The 24,307-nt window shown below is 31.6% G+C and overlaps 2 protein-coding genes and 1 long non-coding RNA gene across 3 annotated transcripts; 2 read left to right on the forward strand and 1 right to left on the reverse strand.

Moving 5' to 3' along the window:
* Positions 1 to 4,803: 4,803 nt before the first annotated feature.
* Positions 4,804 to 6,260, reverse strand: LOC112723769 (uncharacterized). Its single transcript, XR_011867226.1, has 2 exons — positions 5,378 to 6,260; positions 4,804 to 5,216 (listed from the first exon to the last, which is right to left on the reverse strand). It is a non-coding gene; the product is annotated as an uncharacterized lncRNA (long non-coding RNA).
* A 9,001-nt stretch (positions 6,261 to 15,261) lies between these two features.
* Positions 15,262 to 20,502, forward strand: LOC112720891 (TMV resistance protein N). Its single transcript, XM_025771982.3, has 5 exons — positions 15,262 to 16,017; positions 16,857 to 17,958; positions 18,099 to 18,368; positions 18,464 to 19,267; positions 19,379 to 20,502. Exons 1-5 carry the CDS (start codon positions 15,527 to 15,529, stop codon positions 20,345 to 20,347), a joined length of 3,636 nt encoding a protein of 1,211 aa, XP_025627767.1. The 5' UTR covers positions 15,262 to 15,526; the 3' UTR covers positions 20,348 to 20,502.
* A 575-nt stretch (positions 20,503 to 21,077) lies between these two features.
* On the forward strand, positions 21,078 to 23,318 carry LOC112720073 (uncharacterized). The gene is made up of 2 exons (XM_025770878.2): positions 21,078 to 21,445; positions 23,035 to 23,318. The coding sequence occupies exons 1-2, from the start codon at positions 21,181 to 21,183 to the stop codon at positions 23,199 to 23,201; spliced, it is 432 nt and encodes a 143-aa protein (XP_025626663.1). The 5' UTR covers positions 21,078 to 21,180; the 3' UTR covers positions 23,202 to 23,318.
* Positions 23,319 to 24,307: the final 989 nt, after the last annotated feature.

Genomic DNA, 24,307 nt, shown 5'->3' on the forward strand with positions numbered 1-24,307 from the left:
ATGCAGAAAGCTGTTTTGAATTTGATTTTATATAATGGATAATGTTCGTTCATTTAGTACTATACAATTGTTTCATCATAATAACATGTTCGGTTCATTCTGCAGAAAGCCGTTTGAATTTGATTTTATATAATAGATAATGTTCCGTTCATTTAGTACTATACAATTGTTTCACTTTAATAACATGTTCGGTTCATTATGAATTGAATTGAATTGTTTTGAATTGAATGAACGCAGGTGTTCTGAATTAAATTGAATTGATAATTTCTAAGAGGAAGAGAAGAAGAAGGAAAGAAAAAAAACATGCGTGTGCAAATTTAGAAAAAGAAGAAGCTTGCGTGAATTTAGAAGAAGAAGAATAAGAAGAAATTCGAGGAGGAAGAAGAGGAGGAGGAGGAGAAAAAGGAGAATGAGAAAGAAACAGAGAAGGAAAAGGAGAAGAGCGCGTTATTTAAAAAGTTTTTACAACAATTTAAATAGATTTGGATAAGAATTTTGTTTAGACGTAGAGTTTTATTCCTAAAGAATTTATCCATAAACTAAAGTTCATGTAAACTTGATGATTTAGTAATTGGATGGATCATATAAACACCTTAAAATAAAATATTTTATTAAAATGCACTTGTTAAAGTTATTTATAGAAAAAAGAGTTTGATTTTTTTTAATAAACATATTACAAAAATATTGAAAATTTAAACTTTTTGAATTTTCAATATAATCATTCTGTATTAAACATCTCTCAGAAAATCTCTAAAGTAAAATTACTAACTCCTTATATTAAATAAGTTAAATAGTTAACGTTAAGTAGAATTAAAATCTATTTAGTTAGCAGTTAAAACTTAAATGTATACAAGAGGCAATGCAATGCAACTGTAACGTATAGCTGAAACAAAAAGACACTTAATTGTGTGGTTTATTTTTTTTGGTTTCCCACGGTATCCCCCAACCCGGCAGGTCAAGAGATGCTACAGTTTATGTAAAGGATTTGGAGACTCTTAATCTATTTTAATGTTTACAACATGATACTGTTATATTATGAGAAAATAGGTAGAAACACTTTAAAATGAATCCAATGCTAATTAAATCTTGAGATGACAAGGATATTTTTTATTTAATTGATGTGAATTTCATTTTACAAAATTCTACAAAGAAAGAGATATTACATATTTTTAAAAATTTCTTGTATGTTCTAAGAAAAATTTATTTTTGCTCTGCATGATTGATGTTATTAATTTGAGATTAATTTTTATTTTATTAATTTTTAATGTTAATATAAAAAACAATTAACTCAACAAAAAGAAATCTTTCAGTGCCTAAATGTCCAGATCTTATTGTACAAGAGAAAGAGGCATCATACTTGAAACGTGTCTAGGTACTTGATCATTCAAGTTCTCATGATGAAACATCTTTATATCATTATATCAGTGTTATATATATAATTAATCAATTATTAAATTAGATAATCAGTTATCTATATAAAATATATTAGAATATAAATTATATATTAAAAATAAATAAAATAAAATATATATTTATATATAATAATTAATTTAATAAATAATTTTTTTATATATACGTAATATTTTTATTTTATTATAAGGTACTTTAAGACCACTTTTTACATGGTCTAGTTTTATGTGAAATTTTATGCCCATTGAGCATGTGGCAAATATTTAACGCCACCTTTTACTTGTAATTTTCATTTTATTAATTTCGACAATCTACATTCAATAATTGAACAGGAAAAGTGAAAGATTAAAAAAAGAGAAATAAAAAGAATAATGGGTGAATTACTTTAATAAACTAAGTTCAATTAGTCACAAAAAAAACCAAGTTCAATTCAAAATTATTCTGATTTTCCAAAATAAAAAATGGGGGTGCTACACATCCATGTAACCATGTAATCAAGTTGGCCCAACACTAAAAAAATCTAATACCATTAAATGAAACGTGAAATACACGAGTCCAACACACACGAAATTGCTCTTGTCTAACGCTTCTTCTCCCCCACGTTTCTTCTTCTTCTTCTTCTTCTTCTTCTTCTTCTTCTTCTTCTTCTTCTTCTTCTTCTTCTTCTTCTTCTCATGCTTGTTTACGCACGGAGCGTCTTCTTCTTCTTCGCGTTCCTCCTTCTCCTCCTTTTTTCGCGTTCCTTCTTCTTCACGTGTTTTCTCCTTATCGTCATTCTTTTGCTGTTGTTGCTGCTGTATTTTTTTTGTCTTTTCCTCCTTCTCTCTCTGGTGAAGAACCAGTAGAAGGTGAGGAAGAAGAGTTTTGAATAGTGCAGAATGAATCGAACATAGTACTCATGGTGAACCGAACACAGTACTCATGGTGAACCGAACATAGTACTCATGGTGAACCGAATACAATACAATTGTATAGTACTGAGTGAACGAAACATAATCCATTATATAAAATCAAATTCAAACAGCTTTCTGCAGAATGAACCTAACACAGTACTCATGGTGAACCGAACACGATACTCATGGTGAAACAATTGTATAGTACTAAGTGAACGAAACATAATCCATTATATAAAATCAAATTCAAATAACTCTGCCTTCAATTTACATATTATCAATTCAATTCAATTCAGTACACCTCCGTCTATTTAATTCAATTCAAATCAGCAATTGCAGTCCATTCAATTCGATTCAAAATTGAATAATCCAAACTTTGTTAATTTGATTCGTTTCAGAAGAGTAATCCAAATCGCTCTCCTGTTTACCAAAAAATTATGAACTCCTAAACACTGAACCCTAAACCATAAACCCTAAACACTAAAACCAGAACCCTGAACACTGAACCCTGAACCCATAAACCCTAAATCCCTAAAACCTTAAAACATAAACCCTAAACCCTTCACCTTAAAACCTAAACCCTAAACGCTAAACCCTAAACCCGAACCCTGAACCCTGAACTCTGAACTCTGAACTCTGAACTCTGAACGCTAAACCCTAAACCCTAAACCATAAACCCTGAACTCTACCGTAAACCCTAAACCCTTAAAACCATGAACCCTGAACCCTCAACCATGAACACGGTGAGCCGAAATTAATACCCGGGACGAACCGAAAGTTTGAAACACACTGAACCCCTGTACACTGAACCCTGAACCCATAAACCCTAAACTCTGAAACCCTATCGTCATTCTTTTGTTGTTGTTGCTGATGTATTTTTTGTCTTTTCCTCCTTCTCTCTCTAGTGAAGAAGCAGTAGAAGGCGAGGAAGAAGAGTTTTGAATAGTGCAGAATGAAACGAACACAGTACTTATGGTGAACCGAACATAGTACTCATGGTGAACCGAACACAATACAATTGTATAGTAATGAGTGAACGAAACATAATCCATTATATAAAATCAAATTCAAACAGCTTTCTGCAGAATGAACCGAACACAATACTCATGGTGAACCAAACACAGTACTCATGGTGAACCGAACACAGTACTCATGGTGAAACAATTGTATAGTAAAGAGTGAACGAAACATAATCCATTATATAAAATCAAATTCAAATAACTCTGCCTACAATTTACATATTATCAATTCAATTCAATTCAATTCAGTACACCTCCGTCCATTTAATTCAATTCAAATTAGCAATTGCATTACATTCAATTCGATTCAAAATTGAATAATCCAAACTTTGTCAGTTTGATTCGTTTCAGAAGAGTAATCCAAATCGTTATCCTGATTTGAAATTGAGTCATTATTGTTTCGATTCAGAAGTGCAGATCGAAGAAGAAAACAAAGAAGAATAGGAAGAAGATAAATGCAACTAGATTGAAATAAGAAAACAAGAAGATGAACGCGACCAAAGGAGAACGACGAAGGCAATGCAGATCAATAAGGAAGAACGCGAGCGGAGAAGAAGGAGGAGGTTTTCGTTGCAGTAGAAGGTTTACGTTGAGTAAAACTTTAGGTTGCAGCACGTTATATGTAGCGCGTGTATGACAAACGAGTGAGGGGTGGGGGACGCGTGTGTGGAGGAAATTACTTGGTTAACAACCATGTAAAAAAATACATGGATGCAGAGTTTTTCCGAATAAAAAAGGCTATCTGAATGTTCCAAACTGTATTTCTATGTAAATCGAATTCATTAAATTCGATTTATCCAAATACATACTAAATTAAATCTACTAGATTCGAATTGCATGCAAATGACATTTGTGTATAAATCGAAACTAATAACTTCGATTTATATACCCACACTAAATCGAAACAACGAGATTCGAATTTTGATTGCATGTAAATCGAATGAAACTACTTGAGGGAGACGTTGAAAGTAAATCGAATCTATGGGTTTCGATTTATAGAAACTACTAAATCGAAACTATTGACTTCGATTTACTATAGACAGCTATTCACGGGTCTAAATCGAACTGAATGGGCTCGATTTACATTAATCAAAATTCGAATCTCATTGTTCCGATTTAGTGTGGGTATCTAAATTGAAGTCATTAGTTTCAATTTATACATGAATGCCATTTACATGCAATTCGAATCTAATGAATTCGATTTAGTATGTATTTGGATAAATCGAATTTATTAATTTAAAACATTCAGGTAGTTTTTTGTTTTGAAAAATCTGAGTAATTTTGAATTGAATTTGATTTATTAAAGTAATTCACTCAAAAATAATTGAATTTGAAGAACAGACGGTCACTCTCACTATTTCACACTCAAGCCTGAAGATACAGTGATACACAACATTATCTTGATATCTTCAACTCCTTTGCCTGTGTTGTATAATTGGATGAGATTGAAATTGAGTGAAAAAAAAAGAAAAAGAAAAAGATTTGAGCTCCTTCATTAGTTCTCATTATAATTTAAATAAGAATAAAGGACAAATAGGTTCCTAACTTTTTTTTTTTGCGGATATTTTCATCCTCAAGGAAGGAAAACTATATTCAAGTCCCTCACCCCTGAAAAATGTGGACATTTCAACCCTTCTGTTGAATTCAGGCAGTTGGACGGGACGAAAAAGTCTGACCTGGTAGAGGTGGCGCTGACGTGGCCGTTACGGAGCTCACGTGGCAGTGAGCTTTTTCGAAACAGGACATATAAGTCCCTGGAGATGAAAGCGACGCCGTTTCGTTACCTCCCCCAATCTTTCAAATTTTTCTACCCTAATCCCTCGTCTGCACAGAAACGGCAAAGTGGGTGTTGTGGGGAGTGAATGAAGAAAGAAAATTCTTCCTTCTATGGCATCTGAAGGAGTATCACAAAAGAAAGCCAAGAAAAAATTCAAACTTGTCACGATATTCACTTACCCAAAAGAGCCAAGAACCAATAACATTACAAAAAATCAAAACTTGTGTTGAAGGTGTGAGTAAAAAAAAGGAACAAAAATTATGGAAAATGAAAATTACTTGTTGAAAACGACAGCGAAGGAATCGAAGTTGATTGGGTCTTCAAGGTAGGACTTGAGTTGTGCGGCCCTAACGGCGGTGGCGAACCTGACGACGGATGGCCTGGTCATGCCATCACAGAGGACGACGGAGGAGGCGCCGCCGGAGACAGATATGGCCTTGCAACCCCTGTTTGTGCTTGCAACCAAACAGCCCTCGGTGGTGGCCATTGGCACCGTGTGCTCCACCCCCATCGAGCAACAATGGACCCGCAACACCCACCAGAATCTGAACAAATCCTATCGGCATCTCGCAGCACTGTCCCAAGATCGAATCATAATCGAAACCTTCCACCGGAAGACCCTCCAGGGACCTTTCGGTGACTCTCTCCACCGCCGCGCACCGTATTACTACCGCACACCGGCAGTCACCGAGTCTGGACTCTAGAGAGTACGATGGAACCTCGCCAAACACCACCTACTGTACGAGCTCCTCGTCGTCGGAAAAGAGAGGAGGAATCTGAGGCAGAACGTGAAGTGGAAGCTGAGGTTTCAGCGATGGCGGAGCAGGAGAAATAGCGGCGATGGCGGAGCAGTCGATTATTCCGGCAGGGCAGGGGCTGGGGTTTCTTGCGTCGTCTTTAATGATTTCTTCTTCTTCTTCTTCTGCTTCGTCATCAGAGGAAGGTCGAGAGGAAGCTGCAATAATGGGTTGGACAAGGCCAATGCCGAAGAATCCAAGGAGGTAGATGAGGGAGAAGAAGTGGAGGTCAGTAACGAAACGGTATCGTTTTCGTCTCCGAAGACTTATATGTCCTGTTTCTAAAAAATTCATTGCCACGTGGGTTCCGTAACGGCCATGTCAGCGCCACCTCTACCAAGTCACCACTATGTAAAAATTTACTGTACAATAAACATAATAATGACATATTATGAAAGAATAAGAGGCTAATATCAAATCCTTCTAATTATTTTATAATTCATACAGTGAAGAAGAATTTACAGCAATATGAGAGATTCCGATAAGACTAGAGAAGCATTACAAAAGCTTGATCAAGAAATCCGATCTCTTTCCAATAAATCAATTTCTTCTTTTCGAAAAGTCAGGTTCTTGATTATATCTTTTGTTCTGTATGAATAGAACATGACTTGGTAATTTATATAACTAAGTTGATAATGTAAAGGTTCAATAGAAAATCTAATCCATTAATAATTATTTAGAATATATGTAATCAATAATTTTATTTTCAAGAGGAAGAATATATTTTTTCAGTTAATTTGTTTGTTTGTACTTTTTTTTTAAGTATTAGCTACAAAAATATTAAGGTCAATGTTATGGTGTAGAATTCAAATTTTATCTACACATGTAGAAGAATAGATATCGAAAAAAGAGAATTAAGGAATTGGAAATAAATTCTTTCAATTGTTAAAAAAATTAAAAGAGTAAAGTGTAATTTTTAATCTTTTATTGTTTTCTCTCTTATACTTTTTCTTAGTCATACTTATAAAATTAATGATAAAAGATCACACTTTACTTCTTTAATTATTAAAAAAAATTGAAAGGATCTATTCCCTAAAAAATCTACAAAAATAGACGTAACAAGGCTGGAAGAGTTGGGAATCACAAAAACTGAACAAACTTGTAAATTATAATAAACTAATAATGGACCTACATGTTTTTAGATTTATTTCTGATGATTCTCATCATCATTTTCTAATGAGGTTTATTTGCAATCATATTAAAAACAAATTAAGTGGAAACGATTTTTTTTAGAGTAAAGTATCGTTTTTGTCTTAAACGTTAGGGGTAAATTTTTAAAGTTGTCTCTAACATTTGAATCGTCCTATTTAAATCCCTAATATTTTAAAATTGACTCAATGTTGTCCTGCCATTAAGAATTTGTTAACGGAATTGACGACGGGACAAAATTGAGACGATTTTAAAACGTTAGGGATTTAAATAGGACGAACACGTTAGGGACAAAAATGATACATAAAAATAAATTTTAATTTTATCCTTCAATAATATCAAATTTTTACGGTACATAGTTATTCAATTATTTTTTAATCACATCTAAGTAAATTACACTTAATCACATTAATTTTATTCTAAATAAAATTATTTTTTTATAATTTTATTCTTAAAATTTTTTGCTCATCATAAAATGTTTGTAGAATGACTCGTACATAAATTTGTGGAGAAAAAAATGATATAAATACAATAAAGTAATGTGATTCTAGTCATTTTACAAATATTTCAGGATGAGTAAAAATTTTTAAGAGTAAAATTGTAAAAAAAAAATAAATTTATTTAAAATCAAAGTAATGTGATTAAGTGTAATTTACTTAAATGTGATTAAAAAATAATTGAATAACTCTGTACCATAAAAGATTGATATTAGTGAAGGATAAAATTAAAATTTATTTTTATGTGTTAGAAATAAGAGACTGAGAGAGTAATCTGAAAAGTGTATTCAAGGTCTATTCAAGTTGTGTAGAATGATACAATATAGAAGGGTATTTATAGGGGCTAAGAGAATCGTAATAATAAAGACGTAATCACCTATAATAAATATTCAGATATACTAAATAATACTAATTGATCCTAATTGATCCTAATTATATTCTAACATTATGTATCGTTTTTATCCCCAACGTTTTCGTCCTATATAAGTTCCTAACGTTTCAAAATCGTCTCAATTTTGTCCCGACGTCAATTTCGTTAACAGATTCCTAACGACAGGACAACATTGAATTAATTTTAAAACGTTAGAAACTTAATAGGACGATTCAAATGTTAGGGACAACTTTGAGATTTACCCCAAATTTGGAGACAAAAACGATACTTTATTTTTTTTTTATAAAGATCGCTTCACTTCAATTGCATGTAGAAAAATCGATGCACTAAAATATTGAATTTTAGTGATATACTGAAGTCATTTGTCAATTTGTTATATTAATTTTGTGTTTAGAGTTTTATTATTAGCGAGTATTATATTTGTACCTTATACAAAATTAGATGATATTATTAGTTAAAAGTTTAAGTATTAAATATCTATACATGAGTATTTTCCAATATGAATTAATTATTTTGTAGTTTTCTACTGTTATTGTGTTGTTAGCAAAAGAAAAATAATAATATTTTAATAGATTTATAAGTAGATTTTAATTTTAATTAAATAATTTTTTTTATTAGACTGTGATAAATAAATAAAGTAATATGAGCAAGAGACGATAATATTTTAAGTATAATATATTGTAAATTAGCCTAATTTATATTGTTATTGTAATTTAAGTTTTTTAATATGATTGCAAATAAATTTTGTTAAAAAAATGGCGATGAGAATCATTAACAACAAATTCAAAAACATGTAGGTTTATTATTACAAGTTTTTTTCAGTTTTTGTGGGTCCTAACTTTTTAGATCTTGTTGCATCTTTAGTTTTTCTTTTTCTGCTTGACACCTGTTTTTCTACATGTGTAGATAAAATTTAAAATTTACACCATAATAAATATTAATTATTTAACATGGTTCAGGTGTTAGTTTCTCCCTTTCTAAAGCCGCTTAGAATAGCTTGTGTGATGAGAAATTTGAGTAATATATATGTATGAAATTATTGTAGATTCAAATATTATTTAATAAAAAAAAGAAAATATATAGTTATTAGTTATTACTTAATTTTTTTAGAATTATTGACCGATAAAGTGTTAAGAGACTAAGAGTTAATTATATTCTATTAATAAAACTACTTAAATAATGGATTGAAGGTATTCATTAATCCAAAACTTAAAAAAACTACGCTAGCAGTTACTTTGTTAAGGTTTTTTTCAATTACTATCTTTTTACTTTTTTTTTTAATTTTTTATCAATCATTTTTAATATTTAAAATTGTTTTACTCGTTTTTTGGTCGACTTCAACAGGTAATATCAAAACGAACTTGTATTAAAATTCTAAGTATTGGTAAATAGATATGACTCATTTGAAAAAGAGTAAATTAGACTTTGAAATTACTTTATTATGGTATCAAAGTAATTTTATGTTAAAATTACTAGTGGCAGAATTATTAAAAAAAAAAAAACTAAAGAATAAATAATTAAATAAAAAAGACAATAAAAGTGTAAAATATTGATAAAAAAATAATAACAAAACTTTAAAGAAAATAAACGAAAATGAATCAAATAAACAAAAACAAATAAATTAAAAATTGATTTCTAATACTCACATGCACTTGCACTTCATGTTTTTCCATTGCGTCGCAGAGACTGAGAATCTTATGAGTTTATGTGATGATCTAGTGTTATTGATTGAAGTCTTCGAACTCTTTTGAGTTTCTACTCTTTATATATCATGGAAATAGACTTGCCAACTATCTTAGCTCTTTCGTTTTTTCAACTATGACCTTGTCTTGACCATGAAAAATCATGATCTCTATGTTTTGACACTCATGTCTTTTTTAGTTTTTAAGTCCCATGTTTCTCCAGCTTGTTCCTCAAATTTCGCACTCATCTTCTCTACTAAGTCCTGATGGTCGAGTAGCAAGTCTTGATGTTTAAGAAAAGACAATAACTACTTTTCAACTTCGACGCTCTTTGTACCATGTTTCTTCGATTTCAGCTTACACATCTCTACTTTTATAGTCGAAACGTCCTCTTATCCAGCAAAATCTATTTTTTGTACAAAAATAAAAAATAAAAAAGCCAAATGAATATTAAGTTAAAGAATAAATGGCAAATAAATTTTTAAAAATTTACATTTTAAATATATTAATTCTTAAAAATATATCAATAAATTTTTTTAAGATAATAAATAGGGCAAAAAATCCAATTAAGCCAAGGGGAGCACAAATTTTCATAATTAAGTCAATCTGAAAACGACTTCATCAATCAACCAAACCACGTCTATATGTAATTCGAAAGAGGTAGATTCGAATTACATTTGTATATAATTCGAAGGAGCTCATTTCGAATTATTCACAAACACACGATCACACTAATTCGAGTCTTCTTGTTTCGAATTATGAAAAAGTATAATTCGAAGTAGGTTGCTTCGAACTACACTTGTGCATTATTCCCAAAGTAGTTCGAACCTAGTTGATTCAAATTACTAACATTTGGCCTCTAGTTATAATTCAAATGGGATTGATTCGAATTACTAACACTTGTGCTTTTTACTGTATTCCATGTGGATATTCAATAAAGATTATATTTAATAATACCCATAATGAATACAATCAAGAGTACATGCAATAATAAATTATAATATTATTTTTTTAAATTTGTTATAATTTTTTTTATACTTTTTTAGTATATTTTTTAATATTATATAATATTTTTTTTAGTATCCTATTTTAGTAGGTTATAATATTTTTTTAACATATTTTAGTATCTTATTTTTTTATTATTTTTTTAAATTTGTTATGAACATATTGGGCTTATATATAAATGAATAATAATTGTATATTGATTTTTTTTTTCTCACACATTCTCAATAAGATCCCAATATGGCTTTCAAGAAATTCTCCATTCTTATCAATCTTTTTGTATCCCATTTTCTTCCCTTCTTTTTGTTAATGACATCTTTGTCCTTAGCAGATAGACCCTTCTTATTGCAAAAACATGCTTGCAAATCAAAATGGCAACATATTTGACTATGGCCGTTTCTCATTCCAAAAATCAATATCCCAAACCCAAAAATTCCTAAACCAAGTTAACTCATATCTCCAAAATACAAACACTTTGTCACAATCCACAATTGGGACACTCCAAGATTGCACCTTTCTTTCTCAACAAAGCTTAGAGTATTTATCAATCCTATTTTAGTATGTTATAATTTTTTTCTATTATAATTCTAAAAATAATAACATACTAAAATAGGATACTAGAAAAAATAATATATTATAATAATAAAAAATTATAACCTACTAAAATAGGATACTAAAAAAATTATATAATATTAAAAAATATACTAAAAAAAAAGTATAAAAAAATTATAATAAATTTAAAAAAATAATATTATAATTTATTATTGCATGTATTTTTGATTGTATTCATTATGGGTATTATTAAATGTAATCTTTATTGAATATACATATGGAATACAATAAAAAGCACTAGTAATTCGAATCAACCCCATTCAAATTACAACTAGAGGCGAAATGTTAGTAATTCGAATCAACTAGGTTCGAACTACTTTGGGAATAATGCACAAGTGTAGTTCGAGACAACCTACTTTGAATTATACTTTTTCATAATTCGAAATAAGAAGACTTGAATTAGTGTCATCGTGTGTTTGTGAATAATTCGAAATGAGCTCCTTCGAATTATATACAAATGTAATTCGAATCTACTTCTTTCGAATTACATATAGATGTGATTTGGTTGATTGATGAAGTCGTTTTCAGATTGGCTTAATCATGTAATTTGTGCTCCCCTTGGCTTAATTGGATTTTTTGCCCTAATAAATATGAACAAATTAATTCAAATTAATTTTTTTTATAGAAATTAATTTAAAAAAAATGTTTTTTTTTTCAAAAAAGAGTGGTACTCAAACCCGAAATCTATAAGTGAGGATAAAAAAATTATGTTATTTGAATTATAACTCATTGACTTTAAAAATAATATGTTTATGTCTATTATTCTAAAAAATTTTATTAATGTTTTTTTAAAAACTAATTTATCTCAAATATAAATGTTCGACATCTAAGTCGTGAACATTTTGTTTTTGATATTGGGGTGGTAATGATGTTTTTTTAAAATGTGAATAGTTGGAGTGTTATTCTCAAATGTGAAATCGTTTAATTAGAAAAGTAGAAATCAAACCGTTCGATTTATTAAAGGCCCACAAATTGGACCGTCCAATTTGTGAGAGATATAAAAATCAAACTGTCCAATTTGTGTAAAAAAAATTAAAAAATTTGAGGTACAAAAATCAAACCTTTCGAAAACACCAAAAATTACAATTTTAAAGTATATGATTAGCCCTAAGTCGTTCATGGCGCAGCACGAAAGTTTGTCGAGTATTAGAATAGAGTAAACACTCAATCCGTTCCTTGTCCATTTTCACAAAGAACAAAGCGATCTTTGTCCAAACAAAAGAGACACTTTGACCATCAACCTTTTTATTTTAGGACAATATGATCTCTCTGTTAAAAAATCCGTTAAATAATTAAAAAAAAGTTTTGTGGGGGGTTTTAAATCTCCACTAACTATTAATAAGTTTGTTTTTGAAAAATTCCTTCACCAATGGGGTTAAGTAGAGAAAAACCATTGATGAAAATGATGTCGAAAAAAAAAGTAATTGTAATACAAATACTTTTTAAAAGAAAAAATAAAATCGAATAAAAAATGAAAGAAGAGAATTTTAATGTTGATAATATTGATATTGGTGATGATGACGGTAGAAGAGATAATGATGATGATAAATTAATAAAAATAATAGAGGTAGGAGTAATAATAATGAGGATGAAGAAAGTAGTGGTAGTAATGGTGGTAATTAGTTATATTGTTGAAAAGAATTTTGTGAAAATTTAAAACTCCCACAAAATATAAATAAAATTCCCACAAAACTAATTTTTGTTATTATTTAACGGATTTTTTAACAGAAAAATCGTATTGTCCAGAAATAAAAAAGTTAAAGATTGTCCTAAAATAAAAAAATTAGGAAAAAGCTCTACATCCATGTAAAAAATACATGGATGTTATCCAAGTAACTTTCTCCACACACGTGTTCCCCCACCCCACAGTCGTTCGTTATACACGCGCCTTATATAACGTATTGCGTTTTCGTTCTTCTTCTTCTGTTCACCTCTGTTCGCGTTTTTCTTCTCTGCTCGCATTCTTCATTATTGATCTGCATTGAATTCAACGTAATAAGCTCCGTCGTTCTTCTTCTTCTTCGTTTTCTTCTTCGATCTACACTTCTGAATGGAAACAATGAATTATTCAACTTCAAATTAGTTGAATGAGGTTATTACGTTGAGACAGCTAGGGAAAGATTGCTGTATGCTATCACAATAATCTTAAACATTGAACAGAGTAAAAGGAGGCCACCGAACCGAACAACATTCATTTGGTGAACCGAAATCACAAAGGCTACCGAACCGAACAATGTACATGTGGTGAATAAATGGTGATCAACTTTCAATCAACAAGAATAATATTTCTCCATGCAAAGAAGTACTGAAGAGAGTTTATTCTTGCATGCAAAAGAAGTATTTCTCCATGCAAAAGAATAATATTTCAAATAACTCTGTTCAGTACTTCTTTTGCATGGAGAAATACTATTCTTGTTGATTGAAAGTTAATCACCATTTATTCACCACATGAATATTGTTCGGTTTGGTGGCCTTTGTGATTTTGATTTGTAAGCAGAGTTATTTGAATTTGATTTTATATAATGGATTATGTTTCGTTCACTCAGTACTATACAATTGTTTCACCACAAGTACTGTGTTCGGTTCGCCCTGAGTACTGTGTTTGGTTCATTCTACAGAAAGCTGTTTGAATTTGATTTTATATAATGGATTATGTTTCGTTCACTCAGTACTATACAATTGTATTGTGTTTGGTTCATCATGAGTACTATGTTCGGTTCACCATGAGTACTGTGTTCGGTTCACCATGAGTACTATGTTCGGTTCATTCTGCACTATTTAAAACTCTTCTTCCTCACCTTCTACTGCTTCTTCAGCAGAGAGAGAAGGAAGAAAAAACAAAAAAATACAGCAGCAACAATAACAAAAGAATGACGATAGGGTTTTAGGGTTTAGGGTTTATGGGTTTAGGGTTCAGTGTACAGGGGTTCAATGTGTTTCAAACTTTTGGTTCGCCCCGTGTATTAATTTTGATTCACCGTGTTCATGGTTGAGGGTTTAGGGTTTAGGTATCTAGGGTTTAGGGTTCAGGGTTTTAGGGGTTTAGGGTTTACGGTAGGGTTCATGGTTTATGGTTTAGGGTTTAGCTTTCAAGGTTCAGATTTCAGGTTCAGGGTTCGGGTTCAGGGTTTAGGGGTTTATGGTTTAGCGTTCAGGGTTCAGAGTTCAGAGTTCAGAGTTCAGGGTTCGGGTTCAGGGTTTATGGTTTAGGTTTTAGAGATTTAGGGTTTATAGGTTCAGGGTTCAGTGTTCAGAGTTCTGGTTTTAGTGTTTAGGGTTTAGGGTTTATGGGTTCATAATTTTTTGGTAAATAGGAGAGTAATTTGGATTACTCTTTTGAAACGAATCAAACTGACAAAGTTTGGATTATTCAATTTCGAATCGAATTGAATGGAATGCAATTGCTAATTTGAATTGAATTAAATGGATGGAGGTGTACTGAATTGAATTGAATTGAATTGATAATATGTAAATTGTAGGCAGAGTTATTTGAATTTGATTTTATATAATAGATTATGTTTCGTTCACTCAGTACTATACAATTGTTTCACTATGAGTACTGTATTCGGTTCACCATGAGTACTGTGTTCGCTTTACCATGAGTATTGTGTTTGGTTCATTCTGCAGAAAGTTGTTTGAATTTAATTTTATATAATGGATTATGTTTCGTTCACTCAATACTATACAATTGTTTTACCATGAGTACTATGTTCGGTTCACTATGAGTACTGTGTTCGATTCACTATGAATACTGTGTTTGGTTCATACTGCACTATTCAAAACTCTTCTTTCTCACCTTCTACTGCTTCTTCACTAGAAAGAAAAGGAGAAAAAGACAAAAAATACAACAACAACAACAAAAGAATGCCGATAAAGAGAAAACACGTGAAAGAGAAGGAACACGAAAAAAAACAAAGAAAAAAATGCTCTGTGCGTAAACGAGCGACAAAAAAAAGCGCAGAAGAAAAAGTAGAGTAAATGAACGGGCGCGTATTTTCACTATCATTAATGCGTTTGATTCTATTTAGAATTGGGCCAACTTGATTACACTATTAATATGCAGCGCGCCTGTTTACTTTTGGAGTGTTGTTTTTTTGGATAGGGATGACTTTGTCTTTAGTGATAATGGAGAAGGAATATGATTGCAAGTTAACTTTAGTTGGTCAATGAGTCAATCCATGCTCCGTAAAACGCAATTTAGTTCAGAATTTCAGATTCCAAATCATTTCACGAAGCACACCATTACAACTTACAAGTACACTCTTTTGCTTGTAGTGCTCTTCTCCTCATAACAGAGATGGCAAATGCAGATTCAGGTGAATCTTCTGAAACCAACAAGAGTAACTACGACATTTTCTTGAGCTTTAGGGGTGAGGACACGCGTCACACGTTCACAGGTTATCTCTACGAAGCTTTGTCCCGCAAGGGAATCAAAACCTTCATGGACAATGAGAATCTGAGGATAGGGGACTCTATTGGACCTAATCTTCTTAAAGCAATTGAACATTCAAGGATTTCGATTGTTGTTTTCTCTGAAAATTATGCTGCTTCCAAGTGGTGCCTTGATGAACTCGTGAAGATCCTCGAGTGCCGGAACGAGAAGAATATGCTCTTGTTTCCAATCTTCTACAAAGTAGCTCCCTCTGATGTACGGTATCAGAGAAACAGTTATGAAAAAGCCATGGCTGCTCACGAACTTAGGTATGGTTGTGACTCTGAGAAGGTGAAAAAATGGAGGTCAGCATTGTTTGATGTATCCCAAATTTCAGGACATGTTTTGAGAGAGGGGTAAGTAAATACTAGTCGAACCTTGTCTTAAGGATTATTTAATCATGGAGGTATAATATTTTTTTGTTTATTGTATTATATAAAAGGTAATAAATATTATGTATTCTCTCAATTGTTGGTACTCTAACAAATTTAAGATTTTCTAAGTGTGAGACGCAAGGTCATTGAAGAGTTTAGAGTTTAGGGTTTGTGGTTCTACAAGGACACCTGAGATGGCCATTAGGAGTGCAGCATGACTGCCGACAATTTATCTCAGCACGTCATTAACGGTTGTGTGACGAAAATAAGATAAGGGACTAACATGAGTCATAGATGCCAAGTTAGGGACCAAATTGAATAAATGGAAATTTTGGGGACCAAATTGAGTAAATCGAAATTGAGGACTAGATTAAGGCGCGAGTGTAACTTCACTTGTCAAGTTGTCATTGAAACATTACTTTCTCATTTATAAAGGCTTTTGCATTTTGGTGGCTATTAATACATGTGAAACAGCCCTGATTTGAGTGTTAACTAACAACTATCCTCTCCCAAAATCAAATGAGCAATTTTCTTAAAATTGAAAACAGACCAAATAAAGTGAAACAATTCAGATATACAGAAATGTTAATTGCCAAATAAGAAGTCTATTGATGTAACTTATGTTTTCTTAAAATTATTTTTATATTTCCCACTATTTTTTACGTTATTCAGTTGTTTTGAGTTGATTATCTATTTCTACAGGTTGATGCAGCTTATTTTGTCTTTCGTTTGATGAAATAGATCCTCATTAATCAAAATAAAATAAAATTCTTCATGATCAACATAATGATTCCAGAACAATTTGCATATTATATATGCAGGTATGAATACAAGTTCATTCAAGATATTGTTTGCAAGGCCGATGCTAAATTACTATCTTCGAAACAGTTACACATTGATGAGGACATGGTTGGGCTGCAGTTTAAAGTTGAGGAAGTGAAGTCACTTCTAGATCTCAAGTCTAGTGACAGCACTTCCATGTTGGGGATTTATGGAATTGGTGGTATTGGCAAAACAACACTTGCGAAAGCTTTGTATAACACCATCTGCAACCAGTTTGAAGGTGCTTGTTTTCTCTTCGATGTCAGAAAAACTTCAAATCAAGACAAGGGGCAAGTGCATCTGCAACAAACTCTCTTGTTGGAACTGTTGGAAGAGGGAAAAATCAAGTTTAGCAGCGTAGAAAAAGGGATCTCTATATTGAAAGACAGACTTGCTGGAAAAAAAGTCCTTGTAGTCCTTGATGATGTTGACAACATGGAACAATTAAGAGCATTGGCAGGAAAATGTAGTTGGTTTGGTTCCGGGAGCAGGATTATTATAACAACAAGGAATACATATTTGCTAATAGCTCATCAGGTCAAAAGCATTTATGAGATGAAAATGTTAAATGTCTATGAATCTCTTGAGCTCTTTTGTCTGAATGCATTCAAAATGAGTAGTCCTGTAACAAACTATCATGACCTTTCCATTAGAGCAATAGGGTATGCCAAAGGGCTTCCATTGGCTTTAAAAGTTATAGGCTCTAATTTGATCGGCAAAGATTTAAATGAGTGGAAGTCTGCATTGAAGAAATATAAGCGGAATCCTCATAGAGATATTCAAAGCATTTTAAGAATAAGCTATGATAGTTTAGAAAGCAATGAAAAGGACATTTTTCTTGACATCGCATGCTTCTTCAATGGGCAGAGGTTGGAGTATGTGAAAAGAATACTTGATGGGTGTGAGTTCTACACGGAAGATGGTCTTAGAATACTTATTGATAGATCTCTCATAACAGTTGAAGATGGTCACTTGAGGATGCATGATCTAATACAGGACATGGGTAGAGATGTTGTAAAGCAGGAGGCGCCAAAAGATGCCGCTGAACGTAGTAGATTATGGCTTAGAGAAGATGTCCTTCAAGTACTAACTGAAAATAGAGTAAGATTTTCTATTTATAACATGCAAACTATCCAATTCATTTATCATTAGACATCAGCAGAATCTTATTTTGAATCCCCCACCCCAAACCACACCCTTCAAGCAATAAATGATTAATCTTACATATACTTGTGTTAAAGGGAAGTAGCAAAATTGAAGGGATAAAGCTTGATTGCCTGGAAGAAAATTTGATTTCTAGAGCCTTTGAGGAGATGAAGAAGCTTAGAATTCTCATCGTGCGGAACACAAGCTTCTCATTCTCATTCGGACGTATTCATCTACCAAACCAGTTAAGGCTGCTTGATTGGAAGGGTTTCCCTTCGAAATCTTTCCCACCAGATTTTTATCCCAAGAAAATTGCTGCCTTCAACTTACGTTGCAGTCCTCTTGTATTGAAAAAACCATTTCAGGTAAAGTTGGTGATGCCAGTTACTTGCAGTGCTTAAAATTTATTCAATTTAGCTATGATGCTGCCGTTATTGATCAATTGGTTTTTTCTTTGCAGAAATTTGAGCATTTGAGCTACATGAATTTCTCCTATTGTCAATCCATCACTAGAATTCCTGATGTGTCTGGAGCCAAAAATTTAAAAGAATTGATACTTAATAAATGCAAGAAACTGGTAAAGGTTGATGAATCGGTCGGCTTTCTCCCTAACCTTGTTTACTTAAGTGCTTCTGGATGCATTCAACTAAGAAGTTTTCTGCCAAGAATCTTTTTGCCGTCTCTTGAATTCCTTTCCTTTGACATGTGTAGAAGACTTGCATTCTTTCCAGACATAGTGGGAACAATGGATAAGCCATTAAAAATTTGTATGAAAGATACTGCTATTAGAGAGCTTCCACCTTCCTTTGCCAATCTTAGTGGACTTGGTTACTTAAATATGTCAAATTGTAAGCAACTCCAAAATCTACCAAGTAAACTATTTGTCTTGCCAAATTTTGTCACATTAAAAATTGGAGGGTGCCCTCAACTTCGGGAATCATTTACACAGTTCAAAGGATGCGATTCTAGAGCAGAGTGCTGGCCAAATCTAGAGACTTTGCATTTCTGCAATGCCAGTCTATCAGATGAAGATCTTTATGTGATTGTACATAGTTTCCCAAAGCTGAGAGAATTAAATGTGTCATCAAACTGTTTTGTATCAATCCCAACGTACATTAAGGAATCTATTAACTTGACAACTCTTGATGTGAGTTATTGCCTGAAGCTACAGCAAATTCCAGCACTGCCCTCTAGTATTCAAAAAGTAGATGCAAGACACTGCAATTCCTTAACAGCTGACTCATCAAGTACGCTTTGGTCACAGGTTCACTACTTCCTCACATTCATATTTCATTTCATTTAGCAAAATTAAATTCGAAAGAAAAAAATGACAAATAAAAGATTGCGCTAAAATATTTCTCCATGGATGTTACAGATGCCCAGAGAGATTGATAGATTAGAAGTTGTGATGCCCGAAACAGAGATTCCAGAATGGTTGGACTATCATGGCCATGGTGTGATTCCCATTTTCTGGGCTCGTGGCAAGTTCCCTGTTGTGGCTTTGGCCTTTGTGTTCGCCGAAATAAACTATCATGCTGTTAACTTGCACTTGTTCATTGACAATGAGCATGTAAGTGTTCAAAGCCAACATCTTATTTTCAATATAGCAGAAGATCATGTGCTGTTGTGCGACCTGCGAGTTTTATTCAGAGATGAGGAGTGGAAGAGGCTTGATGCTCGTTTCCGACATGATAATTGTTGGAAGTCCATCCAGGTGAAGTGTGAACCAGACATCATCCTGAAAGACTGGGGGGTTCATGTATATAAGAAAGAAACAAACATGGCTAATATCCAATTCTCATGTCCATATACAGCTACCTTAGGATCTCGATCGTTTATGGATTTAACCTTGAACATGATATGGGTATCAAGAGATTGGGTGGAGGAAGGAAGTGCAACAGGAACAGATTCCTCAAGTGATGTGGAAGAATTGGATACTATTGTACAAGAGAAAGAAGCATCATGCTCAAAAAGTGTCAAGGTACTTGACAATTCAAGTCCTTGTGCTGACTCTTGCAGCTGCTGCTACTCACCCGGATCGTCATCTTTCAAGAAACTTCGTCGTTTTAAGTTCAGAAGACGATTGTCGATAAATATGATCAGTCGATGGTCGGAAGATGATGATGTTGATGATATTGATTTTAGGAACCAAGAGCCTCTTTCCTTCTCAGAGAACCTCCAAACTGTGATGGAAAACTTGAGGAGGTTTACGGCTCCAAGACAAAAGAAAGGCATGAGCAACGGAGACCATGACAATGATAGCTTCAAATGGCTGGCTGAGACAGAGATATTAAGTGATGGCGAGTACGAGGACGAGGATGAAGAGTCAGATTCAGAAGCATAGGATATGGTGATTTTGCTCATGTTTCATAGACAAACTCTTGTACTAATATAATGTACCTAACCCCTAAACCTTCCAGCTTTCCAAATTGTCTGATATGAGGATATTTTTATTTATTTATTTTATAGTATGATAATATAAATCTTTCATAATCTTAACTGCTGAAACTTGAAAATTTTGAAAAACATAACTAGAAACTTGTTTATTATCTTCACCAACTCTTAAGTTTTAAGAATTTTACAATAGATATCTAGATTAGGAGCTAGCACAGTTAACCAATGTCACCAGCAACTCACATAACATGTATGATTTAGCATTTATTTCCAATAGTCTAATTTGAACTTTAAGCTAACACTGGAACTCATTGATTTTATTTTTTTTTTAAGTTTGCAATTAACTAAACTTGGATACTGCGACTATTGCAAAGACTTGATTATACTCGCAATCATGTAGTGACCTGTGGTTTTATTATTAGATATTCTTTAGACCACTTTTTGCATGGTCTAATTTTATGTGAAATTTTATGCCCTTTGAGCATGTGGTATATTTAAAAAATAAAAAATAAAAAATAAAAAAAGTATATCTATGCGATACTATGTAAATTTCGCTGAAATGACTAGAATGCCCTAAACAGTCTTACACGCATTACCAAACAAACAGAATGCAAAATATCAAAGAAGGTCACTTTCATTATTTCACACTCTAGCCTGAAGATGCACAACATTATCTTCAACTCCTTTGCTTGTGTTGTATAATTGGATGAGGTTCAAATTGTGTGACAAAAAAAAAAAAAAAAAAATTGAGCTCCTTCATTAGTTCCCATTATACTTGAAATAATGCTCTCTTCTCTTCAGCTTCTCTGCTTCTATAAGCAGCCACCACTATGTGAAAACTTAGTGCACAGTGACCATAACAACAGCATGTTATTGAAGGATAAGAGGCTAATATCAAATCCTTCTAATTATTTCATAGTTCATGCAGTGAAGGAGGATTCACAACAATATGAAGTAGACCCAGATAAGGCTAGAGAAGCATTACAAAAGCTTGATCAAGAAATCCAATCTCTCTCCAATAAACCAATCTCTTCTCCAAAAGTCAGGGGTATGTTATTCTCTCTTTTCTTGGTTATATCTTTTGTTTTTTATGTATAGAAATAATTTATATAACTAAGTTGATAATGTAAAGGTTTAATAGCAAATCTAATAATTATTTAGAAGATATGTAATCAATAATGCTATTTTCAAGAGGGAGAACATATTTGTTCAGTTAATTTGTTTTTTTTTTTTTTTAGTATTAGCTATAAAAATATTAATTATTTAACGTGATTCAGGTGTTAGTTTCCCCCTCCCTAAAGCCGTTTTGAATAGCTTGTGTGACGAGGAATTTGAGTAATATGTATGAAATTATTGTAGATTCAAATATTATTTAATAAAGAAAAGAAGAAAATATATAGTTAGTTAATTTTTTTAGATTTATTGACCGATAGAGTTTTTGACAAGAGTTAATTATATTCTATTTAAAAAAAACTACTTAAATAATAGCTCAAAGTTATTCATTAATCCAAAACTTAAAAATCTTAATAGCGGTTATTTTGTTAAGGTTTTCTCAATCATTATTTTTTTATGAATCACTTTTAATATTTAAAATAAAAAATATACAGGAGAATTATACACAAAAATTATACGCATAACTAGTAACAGAGCTTGAAATAAAATTTTGGGGACAAAAATTTAACATAAAAATTTAATAATAATATTTATATTAAAATAAAATTTATAAATATAAGTATTCTTTAATTTTGTTATTAATAAGATAATAAATAAATAATTCTACAGATAAAAAATATAAAATAGTTTATAATAGTATTTTTAGAGTCTTTAGTGACTTGAAATCTTCAATAATTGAATTAGAACTAAATTTTTCAGTAATTTATAATATATATTGAATTTTTTTTATCAATTTATACAAATACAATAATATCAATATTTATTGAATATTCTAATATTTTTTATCATATAAAAATTAAATTAAATACACAGTAAAATATAAAATAATATTAAATTAAATAAATAAAAAATACCTAATTTTTACATTTAAATTCAAAAGTAGAGAGAGTGTTGCTTGTTAGATGATTTTTTTTATTCTTATCTTTTTTTGTTAGATAAATTTTTTATTTGATTTGAATTTATTTTTTAATTTTGATGTGTTGTGAAAGTCAACAAAAATTCACCCAATTTAGTCTAAATCCAACATATTTTTAATGTTTAAAATTAAAAATTATTGTGCAATAAAAACAAAAAATGAGAATTAAATTGGGTACTTTAAGTTATAGTAAAATATATGAATCAATTGAACTATTTTTATTTTTTGAAAAAGTACTACTAATTTTTTATAAAAAATTTGGAGATTATGACTCTTCATTGTCTCAACTAAGCTCTACCCATACGTATAACATCACTATATTTTTTTAATATGTTTGATATGATATATTTTACTACTTAGTATTTTTCATGTTCAAAATGGAAGTATAATAAGTGATTATGTGTGGTGTATAATATATTCATTCTCATTTCTCATCATGACAATTTTGAAGAGGTAAAATGTTAAAGTTATCTAAACATATTATTTCTCTTTCTCAATGTGTTTTGATTTTCATATTATATTTTGATTATTTTCAACGTTTTTTGCAGTTTCAGATATGAAGATCAGCAAAGAAGAAGTGAATGAGATGGATCAGAAGCTTGAAATCACAGATTCGTTACTTGCAAGCGTGGCTGGTGGTCTAGTTCTCTTAACTATATTTTACAATACACTATTTTTTACTGTAATTAAACCATCAATCGATGGTTCACCATGACCTATATAGGATTTATTAATTTAAACATCATCCTTGAACGTTCCTATATAAAGGATAAATGTAAGAAAAAATGTTGATAACTAATATTTTTCAATTTGTCTTGTATAAGTTTGTAAATTTAGAGGTTTTGTTGCTCTCCTATTGTTACCAAACAAGCAAATAGTAGGGCAAAATTAATCATTAAATCTGAGTTTAAGGTTTTTTTTTTTTTTTTCTCCTAAATAGAAGAAGTGGGGAGACAATACCATTCGAATTTATAAGTACTTATACTGTTCCTATCTATTTGAACCAGGTAATTATCTATTTTGATACGGGATGAGAGTTAAATTTAGGTAATACCAATTGTTTTTTTTTTTTTAAAGATAATAGGTTATATTTCATTAATTATTAAAAAATGAAATACAAAGATGTCCAAAAGCAGAACAGCATAATAAAAGGTGGGAATTTTTCAAAAACACTACACTGAAGGTATTCATTCAACGGTGCGTGGTCGAAAAACAAAGAAAAATCTTAAAGAAGAAATAATGATAAATCAAATTGAATGCAACTAAGAGCTTGTCTCATGGAGATGACGACCTAAACTGGGAGTTCTTTGGATTTCACGAAACAAATTGACAGAGCTTGCTAGAATGGCAGACGACATAGAAGTAGAACCTTCAAAAATCAACTGGTTGCGAACTTTCCAACAGTTCCAGCAAATGATGGCAAGCAATTGAGGATTACGCCCAGCATTCTTCAACGGGTTAAGTATCTCTGTTGATGCAGTTCACCATGTCCAAAAGTCGTTAGAACTCTGAGGGGGAAGACAGTCACGAAGATAACTCTGAGACCATACGTCTTTAATTCTAGAGCAATCGATCAAACAATGAGTGACTGTTTCCGTTGCTTCATGACAGCAAGGGCATATTGGTGATATAGATGGGATGCGGTGATGAATCTGAGCAAGCACCGGAAGTCAGGCATGGAGAGCTTTTCAGATAAATAGTTTAATTTTGTGAGGCAAGTTCAACTTTCATAGATCAATCCACGGCTTTTTCTGCTGCATATAATTAGGGCAAAGCTCCAGAGACGGATGGTAAAATAAATAGCCAATTCTGTAACCTGAA

This window comes from Arachis hypogaea, chromosome 11, assembly GCF_003086295.3.
Source record: "Arachis hypogaea cultivar Tifrunner chromosome 11, arahy.Tifrunner.gnm2.J5K5, whole genome shotgun sequence".
NCBI lineage: Eukaryota > Viridiplantae > Streptophyta > Magnoliopsida > Fabales > Fabaceae > Arachis > Arachis hypogaea.